The sequence below is a fragment of the Hydra viridissima genome, unplaced genomic scaffold (assembly GCF_058129835.1).
Source record: "Hydra viridissima isolate aposymbiotic clone 2 unplaced genomic scaffold, HvirCarnegie_v1 scaffold_12, whole genome shotgun sequence".
NCBI classification, from domain to species: Eukaryota; Metazoa; Cnidaria; class Hydrozoa; order Anthoathecata; family Hydridae; genus Hydra; species Hydra viridissima.
Genome location: NW_028324311.1, coordinates 14,696,667 through 14,723,038, shown reverse-complemented (window position 1 = coordinate 14,723,038; position 26,372 = coordinate 14,696,667). Strand labels below are relative to the sequence as shown.

The window sequence follows — 26,372 nt, the reverse complement described above, 5'->3', positions numbered from 1 at the left end:
ATCGCCATCATGTCCATAGCATAAATGCAATGGCAGTATGTGGACCCGACACGTCCATATTTTATGCATCGACCAACAGTCCAGGAAGGTGGCATGATGCACATGTAAGCCTGTCACTAAGTTATATTTTACAACTGTTAGTTCACTAATGCTGGGTATTCAACTAGTACGTGACATTCTTCGGTATGTTCATATTGAACATACTATTTGAACTATTATGATTGCTAATTAAAATGTAACTTAGACTAACTAATATAATGTATTATAATGTAACTTACAGTAAATTTAAATATTGTGATTTTACTACTATTAGGTTCTAAGAAATTGTAACCTATGGAACAAGTTTGAAATTGGAGAGCTTCCATTTAATGGAGCTGTAATTTTGGCTGACTCTGCGTACCCATGTCGAGAATGGTTAATTCCACCTTTTCCTGGTGATCCAGACGGAGCTCAAAAACGTTTCAACAAAGCACAGAGAAAAACTAGAAACATAATTGAGCGATGTTTTGGCATTGTCAAAAACAGGTTTTATGCTTTGAAAACTGGAATTCGTTTGCATAAGGTCGAAGATGCCTCTAAGCTTATCATGTGTGGATTTGTTATCCATAACTTGTGTATTCAACATGGAGACAACGGTAATGACTTTGAAGAACGCGAAGAAGAACAAGCTGATGAAAATCTAGCTCAAGAAAATCAGAATGATGGAGCTTTGAATAGACGATTACAGCTACTTAACTACTTTACTTAAAAGTATTGTTTAAAAATTCATATACAATTTGCTCTAGAGCATAGGATCTATCAAAATAGTTTGGACATGGATCATAGATTTGTGCCTAAATTAGTTGAATTAAAATTGGAAAAAAATTCACACAATGACTTTTTAATAAATGCAAGAAATTTTTATAAAATATTAGACCATAAAAATATATGTTTATATCTGTTTTTATATAGTATGTGTATTTTGTTTTTTTATAGAACACGCTTAAAAAAAAATTAGGAGATTTGTTAGCTTTTGTTGTTAGGAGCAATTCTTATTAAGAGTATTTTAAAAAGGTAAAAAATGCTTAATAGCATAAAATTAAGATATGATCGTATTAATATTAAACTAGATTACAAAATAAATTTAAAATATGAAAGATATTGTTTTGTTTAAATTTTAAAATCAACCACTAGCCAATGCAATACCTTATATATAGTTATATATAGTTGTGATGCTTGTATCTATTTCACATCGCAACAGCATTGGTCTTAATGTTTGTGTGAAGTTTTACAGAACTTATTACTGTAAGGTAATGGTGATAAAAAAAAATGAAATAACAAGAACAATTTCAGGTTGAAGTTATATTTTTATTGTTACTAAAAAATGTAATTGGTCATGGCTTTACAGTTAAATACCTTCAAGGTGAATGTTTAAATATAGTTATACAAATTTTTCCAAATTTAACATAAAATTATGATGTAGCTCTTCTCTTAATGCTCAAGAATTTCCTCCTAAAACAAAAAAAAATTGTTAATGATAAAGTTATACTAAATACAAGCTACAAGTTATACTAAATACAAAAAATTTGTTAATGATAAAGTCATACTAAATATTATTACAAATTAATTTTAAAATACCGTTTCTGTATTTACAAAATGTTGCTGGTTTGAAGGTTGCAATTTCTCATTCATTAGCTTTGTTGCTGTTGTGTAATATATTGTTAAAGCCTTTTCTTTTCGAATTTGCTGTTGTCTGAGAGCAACGTCCAATTTCAGAACTTTTACTCTTAATTCTTGTTCTTTTTTTAATCTTTCTTTTTCTAACCGTAAAACACTTACTTTCAATTTTTTAAAACTTCCATCTACCAGGAGACTTTCTCTAGCTTGTTTTCTTTTTAATTTTTTTAATGCCCCCCTTGATGGTTTATTTTGAATTGAATCTAAAATTTAATTCTAGGTGTCAAAACAAGATCAGTTAACTAAAATAATAAGAAAGGTGGTTTAGATTCCTTTAAAAATAAGAAGTTTTTAATGGTTTTGGAAATACTAGTTGTGTAAAAATTAAGCACAAATTGATGTTGTCTGTTATATAATTATAAGTCTAAAACCTACAATTAACTAAATTAAACAACTGAGATTTAAAAAAAATTAATTTATAAATTGCATTACCTTGAAGTATCTGACAACTGTCACTAACAAAAGTGGTATTGTCTAAATTAGGGGAGGACATACAATCAAATCTTGCATCTAATATAAACAATCAATTAACTCTAAAAACTATAGAAATATATATATATATATATATATATATATATACATATATATATATATATATATATATATATATATATATATATATATATATATATATATATATATATATATATATATATATATATATATATATATATATATGTGTGTGTGTGTATTTTATAACACAACTAGTCTTAACCAACAAAGAAAAATATACCAGACATAGACGAAATAAAAGAAGCTGTATCAGAAGATTGTTTCAAAGTAAAGTTTACTTCTTTACTTGATGAAGAAAGGGTGGCAGTGGGAGTGGAAAGTTGGTTGGGAGTGGATGACAATGCATCATCTGTTGTACAAAAAGAGATATTAAAATCAGGAACATTGATTCCAGATACATTTATTGACTTCCTGTCAATAATGTCTAAAACAACATTATCTAATTCTGTTAGTTGTCTCCCTGCAGCACCTTAAAAAAAAAAAATTATATATATATATTTGTATATATAATATATATATACAAAAATATTTAATTATATATATATATATATATATATATATATATATATATATATATACATATACACACACACAGACATATATAAATATATATATATATATATAACAAAACTATACCTGTTTTTAGACTCTTAGCAAAATTTTGCATTGTAGCTCTTCGCAAATAATCCCACTCTCTACTACGTAGCTGGTTGATATCTTCAATTTTTGCCCCTAAACTATTTAAATGTGACATTATGTCTTCCCAAATTCTATTTCTATGCCTCATAGTAATAGATGGACCTAAAAGTAGATGAAATAAATAATCAATATATAGTATAATATAGTCTTATATAGTAAAATACTAAATATTCTATAATAATATATTATTTTATAATAGGAATCATACCTAAAAAAGCTTACCTATATATATATATATATATATATATATATATATATATATATATATATATATATATATATATATATATATATATATATATATATATATATATATATATATATATATATATATATAAAATATAATGCAATTATACATATTTTTATTTAAATAGTTTGCTAATTAAAACATACCAAGCTTCCCAAGAAGAACCTCTTTGTTTTCTCTAATCTTTATTGCTAGTATCATTTTAAGTTCTTTAGACAGCATTTTATTTTGTTGTGTATTTGTGTATTATTTTGTTGTGTATTTGTGTATTATATGGCATATTTGTTGACTATTTATACTTTTCTTTAGTCAAACATTATGAAAAATTTGTTTAACCAAAATTACTATCGAAAACCTAACAAGGAAAAACAACAAGGAACTGAATATCGATTAAATGCAGATTTTAAGTAATTAGTTTATTATGGAGTTACCAAAATCCTTTTCAGTTTTATCTATAAAATATCTACATAAAAACACAAAGAATGTTCAATGATTTTGAAGCGCTAACGTTGTTCCAGCAATGGCCGCCAAAAATCACGAAGAAAATATCTAAAATTGAGATCAAAAATCTATCTGAAGTTTTTTTTCGAAAAAACGCATTTTTTATCTGAAAAGGCGATTCCCTTGTTCGTTTATAGCATTGGATTTAAAAACGAAGTTTTTATCTTAAAAACGGAATTTTTTGAATGTTTATAGCAATGGACTTTTTTTTTCTTCGCTTTTTACGGTAAAAACTTCGTGTTTTACGGAAAAAACTTCGTTTTTTATGTTTATAGCATTGGCCCCTGAATGTAATAAAAAAGGAAGAGTTTCATTTGTTAGCGCGTGCTCAAGTAAGTTTGACCAGGAGTATTTTTTAAACGCTGTTACACACCCCCTACGACATAAGAAGAATTGGTTTTGTCTAATGGGTCGCTTATTTTAGAACCAAGACCAAAGGTGAGGGATCCGTTAGAGCCAAACGAAAGATTAGTTACAGCGATTCGTTATCTAGCCACGGGATTAGAGCATCCCGCCATCGGAAATTGCGTAAATGCGTTAATTCCGATGTGAGAAATAGTTTATAAAGGTGACTCCGATGTGATTTAATCTTTTTATTTTCCGATATTTTCCGAAGGTTTGTGGTGGCTTGCAAAATTTTGCTGTAATTTTGCGAAAACTTCGTAATTATAGATAAATATATCGGAAATACCACAATATAACGAGTTTACACTTTAAATACGATTTATTGTGAAATTACGCGAAAATATCGTACGATAATGCGTAAATCTCGAAATATATCGGAGAGTGCGTGAAATTCTCCCCATCGGCCTCGGACTACATCGCACCTCCGATGTGATACCATTCCTCACCATGGCATCACACCTTTATAAACTATTTCTCACACCGGAATTTACGCATTTACGCAATTTCCGATGACGGGATGCTCTACACGGGATAAGCTTAGTATAAGTTATAAAACGTGTGTTGAGATTTGGTTGGTGTAATGCAATTGAAAGAGAGGCATTTGGTAGAGAGGAATTTTTTTGCTATCTCTTTAAATAAGAGAAAAATGGAAAAACATGCTAAAGGAAGTTGACTTATTACGAAACTTCCCGCATGTTGTGGCCACATTTCAGAGGGTCTAAATATTTTAACGATAAAAAAAAACAATTTAGTTCTTTAAACTGTATGCAATGCCACAAGATTTTTCATTGGTTTTTTATGGGTTACTGGTAATATTATTGCTATTACATGGTTGCATCATACAATTTTTCGACCCAAACGTATTTTTCGTTGGTCGATTTAATGTATAATGACCTACGTATAACTTTTTAAGTTATGCTTAATCGGCTAATTTCAGGTGGATCGCTATTGGTTCTTTAATTTGGCGAAAATGTTTTGCCTTTTTTGTGAAATGAATAAAGTTGATTATCGACATGAAAATAAGCATGCTCTGAAAGACGCTAAGAAAAAAAAAAAACCCATTATGCGGAATGTTTTTCCGCGTCGAAATCAGCCAATCAGAGTATGTTACTTAACAATTGACATCCCGATTTTTGTGCGTAAGTAATAGTACGGCGGTCTAGATGTTGAATAAAAAATGACGCATTTCCTAACTTTGATTTATTTTACAATGACGAAATTCGTTTTGGATTTTGTTATGGCAGTATAAAATAACGACTTTAGTGACGGCTATGAACTTTCGATTACTTTAAATTTGTATTTTTCGTGTTAACTTGTGTTAAACTTGTGCTCGCATTTTCAGTTCGATTTAAAATTTTTAATTTGAATTTAAATTTGTTTATGCATTTTAAAACTGAGTTTGAATTTTTTCAAGAAAAATTAATTTGCTTGCATTTTTCTATATGCAAAGTTTTAATATACAATTTACGATATTTTTCTATATGCTTTAAACAGAATTGAGTTGTTAATAAATTTAAATGCGATTGACAAGTGCAGTGTAGCAAATGCATTTTCGTAAAAATTCTGAAAAAATGGATCGTTTATTTAAAATAAACAAGTTCATGAAAATAGAATTACATGCGGACAATTAGTAGTTTAAAGAGACACACACACTTGACGTGTGTTAACTTTGCTACTTTAATCCTGGAACAAAGAGGTGTTGATTTTAGGGAGTGAAACGATAATTTTCGTTATGGTAACGATAGTTTTCGTTACGGTAACAATAATTTTCATTATGATAGCGATAATTTTTTGTTTTGATAATCGTGTTCTGTTATAATTGACAGACTGACCATATTCAACTCTCGTTTTTGCTGTTATTTTCATAGAAGTTGGGTGGAATAAACTTCAGCCCAACTAAACGGGCTCATTTTTACGGCTTTTTCAACAAGAAGTAGGAGACCTTGGTAGCAGCGAAGTATCGAATAACCTTAACTAATTATCCAATTATGGGTTGCTCTAATTTTAGAGATTGACCTTATAATTAAAGGAAGCAATCGAAAGTTTAACTTTAAAACGATGTCTTAGAAAGACAATCGTGGTGAAACAGCTTGTGTCGGAATGACCTTGAAGGCGTAAAAAGAAAAAAAAATCACCAAAGGTATCTACAGAAAAGTAGAAAGTACCTGTTCACATTTCAATCAACTTCTACTTTAAATAGCTAAAATCAATGGCTGCATAGAATATTCATTTGATAAGAAATCACTTATTGTTTCTTCTAAAAGTGACTAATAAATAAATAAAATGATTCGTGTTAGAGAATCAAATAAAAAATGACGTAAGTTATCGGTTGCAACACGATTGGGTTTGTTACGCAACTTTTTGCGTTGCGTTTTTTTAAATAATTTATTTTATTGCGTCATCGGTTTGACACCACAAGAATATTAAGAGCTATAGCTCTTTAATATTTCTCTATGGTTTAACCAAAGAAAATTTAAATGACTTAATAATGACGTTTGTGGTGCGTTCAAAATGATTTGGATTTTGAAGTTTTTTTATAACCAGTATTATTCATTTTATTGGGGGATAGAGATTTTAATATTACAAATGTCGCTCGCGAAACTGCAAGATATTTTAATCCACTAATCTCAAATTTTACGAGAGACGCAAAAAAGTACTTTATAAGCGTTTGAGCGACATGATATTTTAAAATACCCAAATTAACTAATTATACTGTTTGAAAGCAAATATTTCTCATATTTTTCCTTCTTTTTTCTTAAAGAAGCGTGTTTAGTTGATAGCGTCGCGGACTATTTAATTTTTTGTTTTTATATTCCAAGGTTGTTTCACTTTTTGTTTTCGAATTATCTCGCTTCATTTTCCCGCTACCTATCTCCCAGTCCAAAATCTGGCACTGTTCACACATACTAAGTTTAACTATAAATATCGAAAAAATATTAGTTTTGTACAGTTAGGCCACACACATCGGCATTTACTTGTATAAAAAAAAAAGGAAATTAGAAAAATTTGTGAAGACATTCGATTATTTCATTTTAGTGTTTGGTATTTATTTAAAATTCATGTAATTAGGTATTTATATATAATAAGGCTAAAAATTATCAAGTGATGACTTCAGGAATTTTTGAAATTGACGATGACTTTAAAGAAATCAGATCAAGCGATGAAGACGAATATGAAATTCCTTGCGAGGTTAGTATATAGCTACAAATGGCTGCTCATTTATTTCAATGTTCAAGTTTGTATAAACTTTAGATACCAGAAATACACGTGCTATACTTTTTATATAATGACGATGCTTTAAAATACTTTTAATGCTCGCAATGCTAATTTGACCTTTTAAAAATTTTAAATACTGCATAATTAGTAAACATTTTAAATTACATGGTTATAAAAAAATATTTTAAAAACCATTTTAATACTAGGATTTAATGATAAATGATTCTGATTTTAAATTCTCTTTAACTAATAGCTACAAAGGTTTAAAGATAGAAAAAAGGAATAGTTAAACATAAAGCTTTTTAGTTTAAAATTCTCTAATACATTTTGTATAAAACTCAGGGCTGGCTCATAGATCCAATTTTTTAGCTTGACATAAAACAGTTTAAACTTTTAAATTTTATGCTTTTAAATATAAATGACATAGTAATAGATATTATCAAAGCTTATTACTACTCTAATATATAATAAAATAGTAAACTCATTTTCTTTTTATTCATGTTAATGATAATAACTTATTGCAATAATATTCAAAATTTTAGGTCAAAGACTTTGAAATGGATCATGATAATATGTAAGTTTATTTTTATCTTAATACTTTTAAACTATGAAGTAAGCCATGTTAGGTGTTAACAAAATTGATTTGATCATAAAACATGTATTATTGTAAGATTACTAAAATGAAGTATTGATTGCTTAGTAATTGGCTAATAATCTCTCATTTAGTTTACAATCAATTAACTTACCCATAATGGTATGAAATAAAAATTAGACAACCAATAAATTTATAGTAACCAACCAAGCAAACTTGTTGCAGCGCATTCATATAAATAAAATGTTAAGTTCAATTCAACTTAGATGGTTTAAAAATTTAAGACATTACAAATAAGTAAGGAAAATTTAAAAAAAAAAAGTTTTAACTAGAAGTTATTAACTTATAACAATAAACAAATTGTCAGAAAATAAAAGCAAATTTAAAATTTTCTAAACTTTTTTTTTCTCATAATTTTAACTTAGAGAGTTGGTTTAGATTAGAGGGGGACCTGAAAGCTCCCTGCTTTCTTAATACTTTAGAGTTTCTTAAAACTCAACCTTTTTTGGGGAATACAACATAATTGCTACTAAGTAAAATAGTAATAAGAAAGTTTTATTTCCAAGATTTATAAATCCCTATTAGTAATATCTATTTCCAAGAATTTATGTTATATATGATAGCAATCATTTATAACATTATAACTTGAAACTTTATGAAAAAAGAACTTAATGAATTGAGAGAAATTGTTAATAATTTGCAGACCAGAACAAACAATTATAAAAACTAATAGGAACTGATAGTAATTGTTTATAACAAATATTTTTTTTGTTACTATGTTTGGAATCTAAATTAAGGGTTTTTTTTTTTTACATTAAAAGAAATCTGTTCTGTGGAAATAAACCTATAATGTTTTGTCAATACTTTGTAAAGATAATTTCATTTATTACTTTTTTATTTCGTTTCCATTCTGTTAAATTAATTTTATTTTCTTTGCAGAATCTCTAACAGTGCAAAGACTGCCTCCATCATTAAAAAGCCTGACTTTTTTTTACATATTTTTGTCTGTTCTAAATTAAAGAACCATTTTCTAATTTGATAATCTACATTGATTGATCACAAGTTTAATTAACTGTGTTTGGTTTATAATTGCTAGAATACTGATTGTGGATAAATTTAGATGTTAAGAAAAGAGATTTTAACGTTATCTTTTTAATCCTAAAAAAACTCACACAGCAAATTTTCTATTAATATCCCAGTAAAAAATTAAAAAAATGAAAATATTTAATATAAACACAGCCTTTTTTAAAAAAATTTTAATAAATCATTATTAATTTTAACAAAATCTTTATTACATACTTTTCTTTAATGTAGAAAGTTTCATATCAAACAAGCAAAATTTCTGTACAATAAATTAATGTTTACAAATAAGGTTTGTTTAGCAAAGCTCTCTCTAAACATCAGCAAAAGGTTTTGTGAATTAAATTTAATTAAATTTTGTTTGATTAAAATTAGTTTTGTGTTTTGTGATACTTTGCTTGTTCACTTCCATTACACAATGACGAACCCAATTTTGTGATGATGATGATTACTACTATTGATTTGAACATGCTTAGGATTGAAGATATGGGCGATGATGTGGAAAAAGTTGCACTTTGTCAAGAAACCGTGAATCCAAAAGAAAAATTAGGACCATCAGATTTTGAACTCATGAAAGTCCTAGGAAAAGGAGGCTATGGAAAGGTTTCAGATTCAAATTCTTTTTTTTTTTTAGCCGTTAAAACTTAAGGTTTAATAAATAAAAAAACTAAAATATAATTGATACTTGTAGTTCATCTTTTCTTGTAATTAATGTTGTTGTATTAATATATTTACATTAGAGACTTGGTATTTGAAGACCACAGGTGGAAAAATAGACACATTTTAAAACTTTTGAGAAATATTGATTTTAAAGTTTGAAAGTGTCTAATTCTTCCATAGGATATAGTATTTTAAGCTGTGCTTTACTAATGAAATAAGTGATTTTTCAATTTATTTATTGGTGTTGTCAGATCAATTTTATAAGAAGAAGAAAAAGGGGAATAATTAGTATTCAGATTTGTGACATGATTAAATCCCTGTGGTCTTAGTTTGTGACTTTACAATTCAAAGGTTTTGATTTTTTGTTGCTCTAGGTTTTTCAAGTTAGAAAGAAAACTGGTCGAGATGCTGGCTCCATATTTGCTATGAAAGTTTTGAAAAAGGTTTTTAGATATTTCCCAGTTATTTTTTGTGTATTTTTCTCAGCTTCCCCTGCAATTTTTGTGTATTTTCTCCTGCTTTTTTTTGTATTTTGTCTATTGCTTATCAAAATGTTTTAAGCATATAAAAAAATATTTCTATGCTGCTTGAAGTAGAAGAGGTTTTGATAAATCTTGAGTTCCTTGTTTAGGCAACCATTGTAAGGAATCAAAAAGATACTGCTCACACAAAGGCTGAAAGAAACATTCTAGAAGCAATTAAAGCAAGTTGTTAATTATTTCAGATATTTCTGATAGAAGTAATAAGTAGTTTAAGTTGCTTATTCTTTTAATAATTTTAATTGATACCTCACAGTTTTTCTTTTCTATTTTTAGTTTCCATTCATTGTGGACTTGTTGTATGCATTCCAAACTGGTGGGAAGTTGTATTTGATTTTAGAATACTTAATGGGTATAGTATTTAATATACTTTTTCCTTTTTGTGTTTTCATGTTTGTAATATATTATGTTTTTATTATTAAGAATTGAAACATAAATTGATATTGCCAGTTTTTATCTTACCATAATGCTTTGTGGCATTTGATGGGGTTAAAACCTCAAATGTAAAGTATTAATATGTGCATTGATATTTTGTTGCTGCATTATTTGTCAAGCACTATATGAAGCTATTTTGAATTTGATGGCATTTTACCAAATTTAATGTCAATTTTCTTCTTGAAGATTTAATTATTATACAATCATATTTTCATCTTCAAGTAAATTAAATTTAATCTGAAAAAATATTATTAAGTTTAAAGTAATTTCTTTTAGTAGTTGGCAAGCAACGCAGTACCAATGTATTAAAAAGATTGGTATAGGCACATGCATTAAAACTTAATTTTCTTAAATTATAATGCTACAAATTGCTGCAGTACATCATATTTTCAGTTTTTGTTAAGTTTCTCACTTACTTGAAATAATGATTTAGGTGGGGAGCTCTTTATGCATCTTGATCGAGAAGGGGTTTTTCTAGAAGACACAGCCAGGTAAAAGCTTTCAAACAACAAAGACTAATTTCATGATTTTGATAAAGTATATTGGATGTTTTGTATATTTTGAAACTTTCTGTTTAGTTTTTATTTGGCTGAGATCACATTAGCACTTGAGCACCTTCACAGTGAAGGCATTATTTACAGGTATGTTTTATTTGTAAAACATTTGTTAACATTTGATGTTTTTCCACAATTAGTTTTTCTATTGAAATAAGCAAGAACATAAATGTAAGTGAACAACAAAATGAATTAATTTTACCAAGAACCATTTCTTTTAAAATATTTCCTTTAAATATCAGTTCACTCATCAGAAAAAAAATTAATTAGAATTCTATTCTTTAATAGTTTTGTTCAAATAAATTTTCCATTATAGAGATTTAAAACCTGAGAATATACTACTTGATATGAGGGGCCACATTAAACTCACTGACTTCGGATTATGTAAAGAATCTATATATGATGCAGATATGACACACACATTTTGTGGCACTATTGAGTATATGTAAGATAGTTTGAATAATTGATGCTTATTTTTATGTTAATTAAGGTTATTATTTTACTGTATTAATATACATATTATGAACATATTGCTTAAGTTTGTTATCAACCTTAAATTACTGTTTTGTTGACAACCTTAAATTACCCTAGAAATCTGCCTAATTTTTTATAATTTTAAATAATATTCTAATATTGTGTGTGTGTTTATACATACATACATACATACATACATACATACATACATACATACATACATACATACATACATACATACATACATACATACATACATACATACATACATACATACATACATACATACACTACCAACAAAATGTTTGATGCAGGCTAGGAATTTTTAGAAATAAGTGAATAAACAAACTTTTTGAAGTCTAATTTATAATTTAATATATTTACAAAAACTAAATATTATTATACATTTTTGATCAATAATTTCTAATTTTAACTAGCATTTTAACTAAATTTTTGATTCGTCAAAATAACCACCTTTGTTCAGTACAGCTGTATAGATCCTCAACATACGATCAATCAATTTAGACAGTTTTTCAGGTTGTATTATGTCCCATTTCACTTGCAATATGTGCCAAAGGTCTTTTACAGAAGATGGCTGTTCTTCTCGCACATTCCTATCAAGTTCTTCCCACAACAACTCGATCAGATTAAGATCTGGTGATTGTGGTGGCCATTCCATTATTTTTAATATTTTCTGCCTTTGAAGATCTGCTAAATAAGTTTTGCAGATTTTGCTGGTATGTTTCGAGTAATTATTGTGCATAAAAACATAACCTCTCACCAGAATAACCTCTTACCAGAAGGCAGCATTTGATGTTCTAAAATGTCTTTGTACACCTCTTTTGTCATAATTCCTTCAATTTTGTGTAGGTTTCCAATATTACCTCCACCAAAACATCCCCAAATGACCACAGATCCACCCCCATGTTTCACAGTGGGTATTAAATATTCCTCCGAATACCTTTCCCCTGTAAATCTTCATAAAAACACAACATTTTGAATTCTTCAATTGACCAATATTAATGATTTTTAGCCCAATTTAGCCTTTTTGTCTTATTAATTGGTCTTAATAATGGTTTACGAGCAGCTACACGCCCATGCAAGCTAAACTTCTTCAATCGATCTTCACAGTGGAAGTGCTAATTTTAAGATCATTAAATTGATTGTACACAGACCTGATTTTTTCGGCGGTGTACCTTCTATTTGATAAACAAATCTTTTTTATTTCTCTATCTTGTGATTTATTAGTTTTTTTAAACCTTCCAGTACGTTTTCTAGTTGCATTTTTACCAGTTTCTTTGTGTCATTGTAATTTCCTTTAGACACAACATCTTGAAATTTTTATTTTTTTTTTAATTTAAACTTGTGAATAACCTTCTTCATGATAAACTTGAATTCTTTCTCTTTCAGCAATGTTTAATTCCTTTCATTACCCATTTTTTCACTTTTTTTCGCCAAATTATAAATATTAAAATTCTGTGCTAGTTATTTTTCTTTTTATAACAAAAAAGTATACCACACACAAAGTTTATTAATTGTCACTCTAGTAAAGGTATTAATAACACTATTTCTTAACAGTGGGCTATTTACTGAATAACTGATTATTTTGACAAATCAAAAATGGTACAAGTACAACTAGAAAACGCAAGTTAAAATTGGAAATTATTGATCAGAAATGTGTAATAAAATTTAGTTTTTGTAAACATGTTAATTAAAGTTTAAATTAGACTTGAAAATGTTTGTTTATTCGCTTATTTCTAAAATTTCCTAGCCTGCCTCAAACTTTTTGTTGGTAGTGTGTGTGTGTGTGTGTATATATAGTCTTTGTTTTTAAATAAACTCTAAAATAAATATAATAGATTGCAGTAAAAACATGCTTTGTTAACTTCAAGTATTTTATTAATTTGAATGCTAGACACTCCCAGCTGGAATTAAATCTACTTTGTCATTGAAACTGTTGACAAATTAATGAGAAAACAAAATGATAAAAAATATTAATCCTTTGTTTAAATCAACAAAGTCAGAATAATTATTGTTAAAAATAAAGCATTTAATTGTTTAATGTTAAAAATATTTAAATAATTGCACTCCTTTTTTTTAGGGCACCTGAAATACTTACCCGTCATGGCCATGGAAAAGCAGTCGATTGGTGGAGCTTAGGAACACTTTTATATGACATGCTGACTGGTGCTGTAAGTTAGTTTCAATCTATTATTTATAAGTTCCCTCAAAAAAAGTGAAATAAAAAAAAAAAAAATAGTAAAATAAAAATTTTCAAAAATGTCTACTCTTTTTTTCATAGCCTCCTTTCAGTTCAGACAACAGAAAACGAACAATAGACAAAGTAAGTTGCAGATATTTTATAAATTATATTTTATAATTATTTTTTATGAATTATATTTTTTAATTTACAATTTATTTTACTAATATTGTCATACTTTAAACACATTTTCTTCAAAATAATTTTTCTAATAGAGTTTACAAAATATTTACTATTATATATACATAAATATAAATGATAAGTAAATAACTGTGAGTTGGAATAAGTATGAACAGAAATTCTCTATGCTAAAAAAAATAATATGATATTGGATTTGATTATACACCTTTGTTAAAGTTTTCTTCTGTTAAACAGAAATTTTGTATTTGATTTTAAACCAAAGAAAAACTCTTTTTTTTTTTTTTTTTTTTTTTTTCAGATTTTGAAAGGAAAATTAGTTCTACCTCCATATTTAACAGCTGAATCCAGAGATTTGCTTAGAAAGGTGATTTTGTTAAATTCTATAAAAATTTTTCTGTTTTTTTTTTAATTATAGTTACTTTTTTTTTATAGAAATGTTAAAGATACCATGATAAGCACTGGTGTGCCTAATGTTTTATCTTATTGATTATATCTTGATATATATATATATATATATATATATATATATATATATATATATATATATATATATATATATATATATATATATATATATATATATATATATATATATATATATATTACAATTATTTATATGATATGTATAGCTTTTTTTCCATCTAGCTTTTGAAACGACATCCACAAAGTCGGCTTGGAGGAGGTGTTGATGATGCATTACCTTTGAAAGTATGATTTAAAAAAAAATTTTTCTTGAAAAATTTGATAGAGAAACAAAAACAGTTTTTGTTTACAATTTTTGTCTCTTTATATAAAGTACTAACATAATATTAATTATAATATACCATATTAATATTAACATTGTATATAAAATATTTATGAATATATATAATACATATAAAACAATGTTGATAAATATTTCATTTTTTCAGGCCCATCCGTTTTTCAGACATATTAATTGGGGAGATCTTTATTCAAGAAAAGTTGAACCTCCTTTTAAACCATCAGTGGTATGTAGTTTTGGAACTGAAATATAAATATGATGCAGTTTTAATCAGTTCGTAGTTGATTGCATAAACTTTACTTACTTTTAGCATTTTTCAGTTTAAAAATATTCTATTACATATATTGTTTTTCTTTCTCAGACAAGTGAAGAAGATGTCAGTCAATTTGATCAACGTTTTACCAAAGAAACTCCTATTGATTCTCCGTGTGATAATATGCTTAGTGAAAGTGTTGACAGAATATTTCAAGTAATTGGAATTTTTGTGAATTTTTTTCCAGCAGCTTGTACCCTGCTTCTTTGTCCCTTTAAAAAATTAGGTAAGTTAACAGTTACAAAACAAAATTTTTACTTTTAAGGGATTTACTTATGTTGCACCTTCTGTACTTGAATCCCTACGAAAAGATTCCAACAGCTATTCAAGATCTTTTAGGTTGGTTTCTTTGTTATATTTTTTAGTAATAACTCATCGATCAGTGTTTACAGAATTCAACTAATTTTTATGAATTATTTTTTGCTAATGCTTTGCTTACATAAAAGTTATTTACTTCTCAGGTCACCTCGAAGAAGTAGGGAACCTTCAAGTCCAGAAAGGTAAATGTTTTTTTTTTTAATATTGTAAATTGACTAAAGTTAAAAGAATTGTTTTTTTCAATTTTAAAAAGAAATTTTTAAAATTCTGTTCTGGATCAAAACTGATGATGATGATGATGATGATGATGATGATGATGATGATGATGATGATGATGATGATGATGATGATGATGATGATGATGATGATGATGATGATGATGATGATGATGATGATGATGATGATGATGATGATGATGATGACGACGACGACGACGACGACGACAACGACGACGACGACGACAACGACGGTGATGACGACGACGGTGATGACAACGGTGATGACGATGATGAATTTTAGATTTGATCTGGTATAAGGTTATGCATCGTTGAATGTTTTTGCACCTTTTGCCATCTTTTGTTTTCAGTTTGATATTATAAAGATTTGATAATTTTTGTAAAAGAGATTTTTAACGTTTGTTGCATTTAATGGTATCTGGGTTTAAAAGATCTCTTTTTGAGTGATGGTTCATTTGTATAAAGATTTATGCATTATTAATATTTGAGATTTTGAACATTTTTATTGAACTAAAGGCTTTATATCTTTTGATAATTTAAAAAAAAAAAAGTATATCACTACATCGATTAAATTACATATATATATAATAAATTATATATATATATATATGATAAAAACTTAGATGTTCTATATTCTTACATTGATACAAAGGTATCTTGCATCTTTTTCATGAATTCTTTCAGTTATCGATTCTATTGTTTCAAACCACACACAACTTTATTCGCTATTTCTAACTGGCAAACTTAAAATAGTTGAAATATTTTAAAAAAAAAAAAAAAAGATTCTTTTATGGATCGTAATGTTCATAACTTAATAATTTTCCTGTATCTAAGACAAGGATTTTACAATTTTTAATTTGATTGCGTTAAATTGTTAATTAGTAAATGTTAACATAACACACAGTAACACAAACCTTGGTTGGACTTCAACAATTAAAACATTTTGTTGACAAGGGTATTTATAAGTTTCTATCATTCATTTCCACTTTTTTTTTTTTTTTTTTTTTTTTGTCAAGCTTTTTTAATATTTACTCTTGTAAATTAAATTTAGTCATAGAGGTCCTTTGATATTCCCATTTGATAATCTCCAGCAAGTTTTTTGCAACTTCTATTAAACATTCATATTTTTTCACACAAATTTGTGTATGTTACGTAAAAGAAAGGCAGAGGCTTAAATGCTTTTCTCTTAGTTATTAATTTGTCCAACCATGGTTAATCCTGCTAAAATCAGTTCTTAATATAGTTTCAGTTAAAGTAATTTATTTTTCCATTATAGTCCAACCAAGGTTAAGCGTACTGGAGAAACGCATGTCGGCTTTAACATACCTACGCGTAATTCAACGGTAGAAATTGTTGCTCAAGAATATAGTGATAGACCTCCTCAGAATTCAGCTTGGCAAAATGACTATTTTTTAAACAACAAGAATCCTGGACCTAAATTCTTGCAAGAGCAAAGTTCTAATTCTTCATGTTCATCTGTCTCTTACTCAAATATAATACATCCAAAAAACTCTAATCCTTTCCGTAATACTCCCGTGTCATTACTTCAGAACCGAGATACAAGCAGCAATTTGCAAAACGGCGGGTATAAAAATGTACATTACGGCGGTACAAATAGTTACCAGACTCTGAACTATTCAAATTTTATGCGCTCCGATGCCTCCAATATGGTTTCTGCTAATTTAAGTTACCAAACTTATTCATCACACAATGCAGCTGGTAACCAAGGATTTAATTTAAATTGTAACTATTTTGGTCTGGCAGGTCCTGGACCTTCTAACTTAGACGCGTCAGTTTTTGAAGCAGATTTGCTCAATGAAATGGAGCCTTTCGAAGTTTTATCACATTGTGAAACTAATAATTCACAAGATTTAGCATCAAGATTCAGGATGCCTCTTGTTTAATATCTACAACTTATAACTTATCAAAGTATTATCTTTTTTAACCTGCAATAGATTCATTCAAGGATTGTTTGCAGCAATTTTTTTTTAAATAAAGTGTTATAACTTCTTTTTTCCTGTGTTTTATTTTTTATCTTCTTTACTATAACTTTATGTATGTGTTTCAATGCAGTTTTTCTCTTTTTAAAAGTTCACTGCAATTCTTCAAAGTTTCTTTTATTTTGCCTTGTTAGATGAATTTTTCATTTGAATATTATTTATTTTGATTATATTTAGATTTTTCGTTATAAAAATTTACAATTATAGTTTAAATTTTAAACTTTTTTTTGTTTTTCATTTTACAATCAGTATTTTATATTTCTCACGTTTTTATTGGCTCTTAGAAAATCTAGTTCCAAATCATGAATAATGCTTTTAATTTTTAAACATATGATTGATTAGAAAAACTCTGTAGTGTCTTTTTATGTTGTTGTTGTAGTTTTGTATTTATTTATTTTATAGGATTAATTTTTGATGAGAAGTTAAGTATCAAAAATAATGGAGTTAATGTTTAGGTAAAAATTACTTAAGTGGTGCCTATAACAGAGTTTATTTTTAACAGAAAACGAAATTCTGCCTGCGGAATTGAATTAGAGGTTCTTTAATATCTTGGTTTCCATCAAGATTTCATATTTTTTTAAATATGCTTCAATTTTATATAACTGAAAGGAATAATATATGTAATTATTTATGCAGGTAGTTTAATTTTTACTACGTATTTTCGCCATGGCACTTTTTTCTAGATTCTAGATTCTGACTTGTAAACATGATTTTCATTTTTAAAATATACGGTTAGTTTTTATATTTAAGTTTAAAAATTTTACACTTATAGATTTAGTTTATTTATTGTATTAGTTTTGATGAAAATACAAAAAATACAAAAGATGTTGAGAGATATTTTTGTGATGACCGACTTTTTTTAGCATCAGAAGATTCCGCTTGGACTGGAGAAAAAATGAATTTTTTTAATTCTCACGCTAGTAACATGTTTAGACAAAATATGGTGAATTATTATTGGTCTATTCTAATGGACATAGCTTTTTGATTTCTTTTTCTTTAGTGTGAATTGGAACCAAAGCTGAGCAAACCGATTTTACATTAGAAAATTCGTATCAAAATGCTATATTATCAGTAAAGCAGTGGGGATGAAAACGAGTTTACAAAAATGATGACGCTAGTTGCAGAAGAGAAAAAAGGTCTTCTATCCTATCTAACAAAACTATCTGCTTTTTTTTACAATATTGTTAAGATTCGGATATATCTCTCGAGATTTTAAGATAAATTACGAAATATGGCGAAGAATCTACTTAAAATATATTCTTCTTTTTTTAAGATTTTTGCTTTTATTTTAAATATTTTTATTAATAGGAATACTTTTGATTGTCATTGTCACTTTTATTTTTGTAACTGGTTTCAATAGCGTTCGGCATTAGAATGCTTTTTTTTTTTTGTGCAGAACGTGTTAAAGTCCGTTCACTTCTGAGATTTCTTGATGTTTTCGAACACTCGATCAAATCTAATAGAGAAAAAAATCTCTAATACTTTTGGTGTTATACATGCAGGTGACGTTTAGGTTTTTTACTTAGCAAAAAGCATGTTTTTATTTTTTGTGCGGTAAATACTTGTTTCCGCGTCAAATTGACCAAATGCTGACCTCTAATTTACCTCTAAAAACACCAAACATTCGCTAAAAGTTCCACGTTTTTAGCCGCTATTGGTTTCATCTGAAATAATGAATCTAATTAATATTCCATTAAATTTTTGTTTGTAAAAAGGAATTTTTTTTGCTCTAAATTTTGAAAAATTCTTAAACTATATCTGTACCTCGGAGGGATACAACACTATGTCCATTTTTTTCCATATTGACTTTATTACAGAGTTAAAATCAGCTTTTCTCATATTTCTTAGAGGAATAGAGCACTATGTCCAAAACCAGTTAGAACCGGATATAGCATGTTTTAAAACAATACCAAGTCATGTGCCAATAACACTTTTTGTTGAAAAAAAGTTTAAAACTCCTCTCCTGTAAAGTTGTGAAAATGGACATAGTGTTGTATCCCTCCGAGGTACAGATATATACCAATAGCCAGTTTCCTTACTAACAAAATCTATGTCAAATCATCTGAAGATGATGTGCCCTTAGTAGCTACAGTGGTGTTAGTTTTATAAGTAGAAATTATGGTGGTGTTTACACGTCATCCTAACGTGCATTTTATAATCAGTATTATTCTCATAATTTATATTTCATATTAGCGCTGGTAACAACCTCAAATCAAAAAGGTGTATTTTTTCCAAATTATACTGGGCAATTATCCTGTTTAATCTGCCAATAGCGGGAGTTTTAGAAAGGATAATTGGCCATAATTGGGATAATTTTTTAAGTGGGGCTCTCAATATCATTTGTTTACACTGAGAAGCCTTGAATATAGTAAAAAATTGAATACAACCCGAAACAAATTTTTTTGCAACCAATAAAGTTCTAAGTCTTATGTAGCAGAATTCTAAAAGTTCGTCATTCGTTTAATTGACTTAGTGTCTCACACTAATACTTTAAATAATCAGTTGCAGGAAACGAAAATAGAAAAAAGAGTAGGAACTGTCTTATTATGAGTCAATGCTGAAATAGCAGACGTATATTTTAAATGGATATTTTTTTAAGATAGAACTAAATTTTAGGACCATGTCTAGTGTAGTAAATAGGCTGTGACAATTCCCGTTTTCCGGGAAACGAAAGCGGGAATTTCCGGGAACGGGATTCATTTCCCGGACTTGGAAAAAAACGGGAACGGGAATTCCCGTTCCCGTATTTTAAAAAGCGGGAACGGGAAAATCCCGTTCCTGTTCCCGTTTTTCACCTGGAACGTCTAATATTTCCTGGTTTTTTTTCCTGCTTTTTTTTTTTCTTTTTTTTTCCTGGTTATATAATTTTTTTTTTTTTTTTGTGGTTTATTTTGGTTTAGGTGTTTGTTTTTTTTTGGATTCTTTTTTATTTTTTTTTTTTTTATTTTTTAAATTTATTAACTTAACAACATAGAAGATTTTTACAACATAGAAGACACACAGGGGAGTTTTAATAAAAGCTATGTACCTAAAAAAAAAAAAGGAAAAAAGGTTAATTCTAACTAATAACTTATATTCAAAGGAAAATAAGGTAATTAACAAGAAAGATACCAAAGATATGAAGAAAGTTAGTAAAGAAAAGACGCAAGTTAGCAAAGAAAAGAAGAAATTAGAAAAGAAAAGAAAAAAGTTAATAAAGAAAAGAAGAAAGTTAGTAAAGAAAAGACGAAAGTTAGTAAAGAAAAGACGAAAGTTAGTAAAGAAAAGAAGAAGTTAGTAAAGAAAAGAAAAAAGTTAATAAAGAAAAGACGAAAGTTAGTAAAGAAAAGAAGAAGTTAGTAAAGAAATAAAGAAGTTAGTAAAGAAAAGAAAAAAGTTAATAAAGAAAAGAAGAAAGTTAGTAAAGAAAAGACGAAAGTTAGTAAAGAAAAGACGAAAGTTAGTAAAGAAAAGAAGAAGTTAGTAAAGAAAAGAAAAAATTAGTAAAGAAACGAAGAAAGTTAGTAAAGAAAAGAAGAAAGTTAGTAAAGAAAAGAAGAAGTTAGTAAAGAAAAGAAAAAAGTTAATAAAGAAAAGAAGAAAGTTAGTAAAGAAAAGACGAAAGTTAGTAAAGAAAAGAAGAAATTAGTAAAGAAAAGAAGAAATTAGTAAAGAAAAGAAGAAGTTAGTAAAGAAAAGAAGAAATTAGTAAAGAAACGAAGAAATTAGTAAAGAAAAGAAGAAAGTTAGTAAAGAAACGAAGAAAGTTAGTAAAGAAAAGAAGAAGTTAGTAAAGAAATAAAGAAGTTAGTAAAGAAAAGACGAAAGTTAGTAAAGAAAAGACGAAAGTTAGTAAAGAAAAGACGAAAGTTAGTAAAGAAAAGAAGAAGTTAGTAAAGAAAAGAAAAAAGTTAATAAAGAAAAGACGAAAGTTAGTAAAGAAAAGAAGAAGTTAGTAAAGAAAAGAAGAAGTTAGTAAAGAAATAAAGAAGTTAGTAAAGAAAAGAAAAAAGTTAGTAAAGAAATAAAGAAGTTAGTAAAGAAAAGAAAAAAGTTAATAAAGAAAAGAAGAAAGTTAGTAAAGAAAAGACGAAAGTTAGTAAAGAAAAGACGAAAGTTAGTAAAGAAAAGAAGAAGTTAGTAAAGAAAAGAAAAAATTAGTAAAGAAAAGACGAAAGTTAGTAAAGAAAAGACGAAAGTTAGTAAAGAAAAGACGAAAGTTAGTAAAGAAAAGAAGAAGTTAGTAAAGAAAAGAAAAAAGTTAATAAAGAAAAGACGAAAGTTAGTAAAGAAAAGAAGAAGTTAGTAAAGAAAAGAAGAAGTTAGTAAAGAAATAAAGAAGTTAGTAAAGAAAAGAAAAAAGTTAATAAAGAAAAGAAGAAAGTTAGTAAAGAAAAGAAGAAGTTAGTAAAGAAAAGAAGAAATTAGTAACGAAACGAAGAAATTAGTAAAGAAAAGAAGAAAGTTAGTAAAGAAACGAAGAAAGTTAGTAAAGAAAAGAAGAAAGTTAGTAAAGAAAAGAAGAAGTTAGTAAAGAAAAGAAAAAAGTTAATAAAGAAAAGAAGAAAGTTAGTAAAGAAAAGAAGAAATTAGTAAAGAAAAGAAGAAATTAGTAAAGAAAAGAAGAAGTTAGTAAAGAAAAGAAGAAATTAGTAAAGAAACGAAGAAATTAGTAAAGAAAAGAAGAAAGTTAGTAAAGAAACGAAGAAAGTTAGTAAAGAAAAGAAGAAAGTTAGTAAAGAAAAGAAGAAGTTAGTAAAGAAAAGACGAAAGTTAGTAAAGAAAAGACGAAAGTTAGTAAAGAAAAGAAGAAGTTAGTAAAGAAAAGAAAAAAGTTAATAAAGAAAAGACGAAAGTTAGTAAAGAAAAGAAGAAGTTAGTAAAGAAAAGAAGAAGTTAGTAAAGAAATAAAGAAGTTAGTAAAGAAAAGAAAAAAGTTAATAAAGAAAAGAAGAAAGTTAGTAAAGAAAAGACGAAAGTTAGTAAAGAAAAGACGAAAGTTAGTAAAGAAAAGAAGAAGTTAGTAAAGAAAAGAAAAAATTAGTAAAGAAAAGACGAAAGTTAGTAAAGAAAAGACGAAAGTTAGTAAAGAAAAGACGAAAGTTAGTAAAGAAAAGAAGAAGTTAGTAAAGAAAAGAAAAAAGTTAATAAAGAAAAGACGAAAGTTAGTAAAGAAAAGAAGAAGTTAGTAAAGAAAAGAAGAAGTTAGTAAAGAAATAAAGAAGTTAGTAAAGAAAAGAAAAAAGTTAATAAAGAAAAGAAGAAAGTTAGTAAAGAAAAGAAGAAATTAGTAAAGAAAAGAAGAAATTAGTAAAGAAAAGAAGAAGTTAGTAAAGAAAAGAAGAAATTAGTAAAGAAACGAAGAAATTAGTAAAGAAAAGAAGAAAGTTAGTAAAGAAACGAAGAAAGTTAGTAAAGAAAAGAAGAAAGTTAGTAAAGAAAAGAAGAAGTTAGTAAAGAAAAGACGAAAGTTAGTAAAGAAAAGACGAAAGTTAGTAAAGAAAAGACGAAAGTTAGTAAAGAAAAGAAGAAGTTAGTAAAGAAAAGAAAAAAGTTAATAAAGAAAAGACGAAAGTTAGTAAAGAAAAGACGAAAGTTAGTAAAGAAAAGAAGAAGTTAGTAAAGAAATAAAGAAGTTAGTAAAGAAAAGAAAAAAGTTAATAAAGAAAAGAAGAAAGTTAGTAAAGAAAAGACGAAAGTTAGTAAAGAAAAGACGAAAGTTAGTAAAGAAAAGAAGAAGTTAGTAAAGAAAAGAAAAAATTAGTAAAGAAACGAAGAAAGTTAGTAAAGAAAAGAAGAAAGTTAGTAAAGAAAAGAAGAAGTTAGTAAAGAAAAGAAAAAAGTTAATAAAGAAAAGAAGAAAGTTAGTAAAGAAAAGACGAAAGTTAGTAAAGAAAAGAAGAAATTAGTAAAGAAAAGAAGAAATTAGTAAAGAAAAGAAGAAGTTAGTAAAGAAAAGAAGAAATTAGTAAAGAAACGAAGAAATTAGTAAAGAAAAGAAGAAAGTTAGTAAAGAAACGAAGAAAGTTAGTAAAGAAAAGAAGAAAGTTAGTAAAGAAAAGAAGAAGTTAGTAAAGAAAAGACGAAAGTTAGTAAAGAAACGAAGAAAGTTAGTAAAGAAAAGAAGAAGTTAGTAAAGAAAAGAAGAAAGTTAGTAAAGAAAAGAAGAAATTAGTAAAGAAACGAAGAAATTAGTAAAGAAAAGAAGAAAGTTAGTAAAGAAACGAAGAAAGTTAGTAAAGAAAAGAAGAAAGTTAGTAAAGAAAAGAAGAAAGTTAGTAAGGAAAAGAAGAAAGTTAGCAAAGAAAAGAAGAAAGTTAGCAAAGAAACGAAGACAGTAAACTACTTAAAAAAATTATAATTAGGTCTTAAACCTAATTATAATTTTAAATTATTATAATATTTATATATATTTACCTTATAGTTATAGTAGTTTGTTCCTAGTATTAGTACCAAATTTATAACAAATCTTAAAATCTTAAAATAAACGGGAATATATGCGCGCAAATCATAAAATAGCGGGAATCCCGTAAAAAAGCGGGAAACTTGGTAAAATGCGGGAAACTTGTAAAAATACGGCTTTTCCCGTATTTCTTATATTATATTATAATATATAAATATATATATTATAATATATAAATAGATAAATATGTATATATATAATATATAAATATATATATTATATATATATAATATATATATAATATATATATATTATATCATAATATATAAATATATATATATTATATATTATAATATAATAATTACGGGAAAACCCCGTAACATCGAATGACGTACGGGAACAGGAACGGGAATTTCCTGTTCCCGTATTTTATTTATTACGGGAACAGGATCCCGTTCCCGTATTTTAAATACCAAAAGCAGGAACAGGATCCTGCTCCCGTAGTTCCCGTAAATACGGGAACTTGGCGCACTCTAGTAGTAAATTTTGTAAAAATTTATCATCAAAAAAACAATCTTAAACCTTTTTTTAGGCAAATTTTGCTCTTTTGATAATTCTTACTACTGTACAAATAGCATTGGCCGAAGTTCTATGACCTAAGATAAACTTGCATTCGGAGTTCTTTTTCTACGGATAGCTTTCGTTAAAAAAAAACCCTGAGATTTGCTGCAATCGGACGGATTAGTCAACAACTTCTCTGTTCGAAAAAGAACGAAGAATAAACTTTGTTTTCAAACAGTTAACTGATATAAAATTGTTGGACATATTTTTCTTATTAATCAAAATTATTCATTAACGCCGTATATAAGTTCATTTGATTTCAATTTACTTAATACCATCTCCAACACAAATAATAAAATTTAGGGGAACATGGGGCAAGACGACGAACGTTTTGAAAAGCACTTATATCTTATTCAATAACTGTTTCAATAAGTAAAACTTTATCAAAAAGTAGAAAAAAAATTGTTATGCATCACGTATGTATAAAAAAAACCCATATAAAAATTAAAAATAGCTAGGAAAAAACTCATTAACCAAAGTTACTTCAAATTATCATATTGCCCTGTATGCGGGGCAAGATGGCGACTTTAAAAAAAGTAAATTCAATTATACCATTACCTTCTCAAATAACACGACATCATAAATTCTAGTTAATAGGATATGTAATACAAACGGTTATGTAATTCTTTAAACAATTTAACTATATATTTATATAGGGCTATGCAAAAAAAAATCAACTAATCAGTTCATAGCAAATTCCAACATAACAAAATAAAGCAAATGTCAGACAAAATATTTTAATGCATAATAAAGCAATGTAATAATGATTAAGCTACACAAAAGTTATTACGGTACAGGTTTATGGTAAAACATGTACTTTGGCGAAACGAAAAACGAGTCATCTTGCCCCGTTCATCTTGCCCCTAGGCTACTTAATTTTCAAAATGACTCAGAACTCTACATAAATAAGTTATCATAGCTTAATACTACTTGTATGGCTTCCAATTTGAACAAACTGAATGAGAAACTCTTGCTTACCTTCGGTTGGTGATGTAATGATGAAATAAATCAAGCACAAGTGGATAAACTTTTTTTTTCCTTAATATAGGAAAAACATTTTTTCAATAATTATCTTTGATGCCGAAAATAATATTTATAAAGAAAGCATAAATAAATCTAGTAGATTTAATCTACTTCCCTCTTAGTTACAGTCAGATTTCATATTTAGTTGAGTTTTGAAGATAACAATATGTTTTCATCTTGCCCCATTCGTCATCTTACTCCATGTTCCCCTACTTCAAAATTAATACTTCTTCTAAATATCTAAACACAGCACAACATTTATGTTTATGATAGTCGTGCTGAATGCATAGATAAGTTTTCATTCAACATATATGTAATTCCATATGCATTTATGTATTTTTTTAAACCTTGTGAAAATGTTTCAAAGAAGAACTTAAATTTTTCTTTCTTTTTTCCTAACATATCGCAAGTGCCAATTAATTTCTTTAACCAAATAAATTAAAAAATAAATTAAAACCACGTAAATTAAAAAGTTCTAATTATTTTCTTTATTACTTTAAAATATTTTAAAACTTTTTAATAAAATTTTTACTCTTTAGATTAAGTAACCAAAATGATTTGGAGGTAGGTTGAGAGCAAAAGAGTGATTAAGTTCCCTGAAGAAAAAGTAAAACTTTTGATTTGAGTTTAAAAAATGGCAAATAACTTTTTTTGAGTGTAATTTTTTTATAAATTAGAATTTCT

General features: G+C 27.1%; 2 protein-coding genes across 8 annotated transcripts; one reads left to right on the top strand and one right to left on the bottom strand.

Annotated features, from left to right (window-relative positions):
* Positions 1-1,333: 1,333 nt before the first annotated feature.
* LOC149881461 (uncharacterized) lies at positions 1,334-3,829 on the bottom strand. Of its 6 annotated transcripts, none has more exons than XM_090069436.1 (6): positions 3,322-3,829; positions 2,866-3,030; positions 2,450-2,698; positions 2,149-2,226; positions 1,618-1,919; positions 1,334-1,491 (listed from the first exon to the last, which is right to left on the bottom strand). In XM_090069436.1, the coding sequence occupies exons 1-6, from the start codon at positions 3,395-3,397 to the stop codon at positions 1,471-1,473; spliced, it is 891 nt and encodes a 296-aa protein (XP_089925562.1). In that variant the 5' UTR covers positions 3,398-3,829; the 3' UTR covers positions 1,334-1,470. The 6 variants fall into 6 exon arrangements, with proteins under 6 accessions (XP_089925562.1, XP_089925563.1, XP_089925564.1 ...); XM_090069437.1 differs by having other exon boundaries at positions 2,149-2,190; positions 3,322-3,826; XM_090069438.1 differs by lacking the exon at positions 2,149-2,226 and having other exon boundaries at positions 3,322-3,824.
* A 3,196-nt stretch (positions 3,830-7,025) lies between these two features.
* LOC145193680 (ribosomal protein S6 kinase beta-1-like) lies at positions 7,026-19,037 on the top strand. Of its 2 annotated transcripts, none has more exons than XM_090069743.1 (18): positions 7,026-7,270; positions 7,840-7,871; positions 9,446-9,572; positions 10,004-10,072; positions 10,261-10,332; positions 10,445-10,520; positions 11,037-11,094; positions 11,182-11,244; positions 11,474-11,602; positions 13,733-13,823; positions 13,934-13,975; positions 14,331-14,396; positions 14,678-14,740; positions 14,944-15,021; positions 15,157-15,264; positions 15,374-15,447; positions 15,570-15,608; positions 18,663-19,037. In XM_090069743.1, the coding sequence occupies exons 1-18, from the start codon at positions 7,187-7,189 to the stop codon at positions 18,682-18,684; spliced, it is 1,293 nt and encodes a 430-aa protein (XP_089925869.1). In that variant the 5' UTR covers positions 7,026-7,186; the 3' UTR covers positions 18,685-19,037. The 2 variants fall into 2 exon arrangements, with proteins under 2 accessions (XP_089925869.1, XP_089925868.1); XM_090069742.1 differs by lacking the exon at positions 18,663-19,037 and adding an exon at positions 16,939-18,488.
* The last annotated feature ends 7,335 nt before the right edge of the window (positions 19,038-26,372 follow it).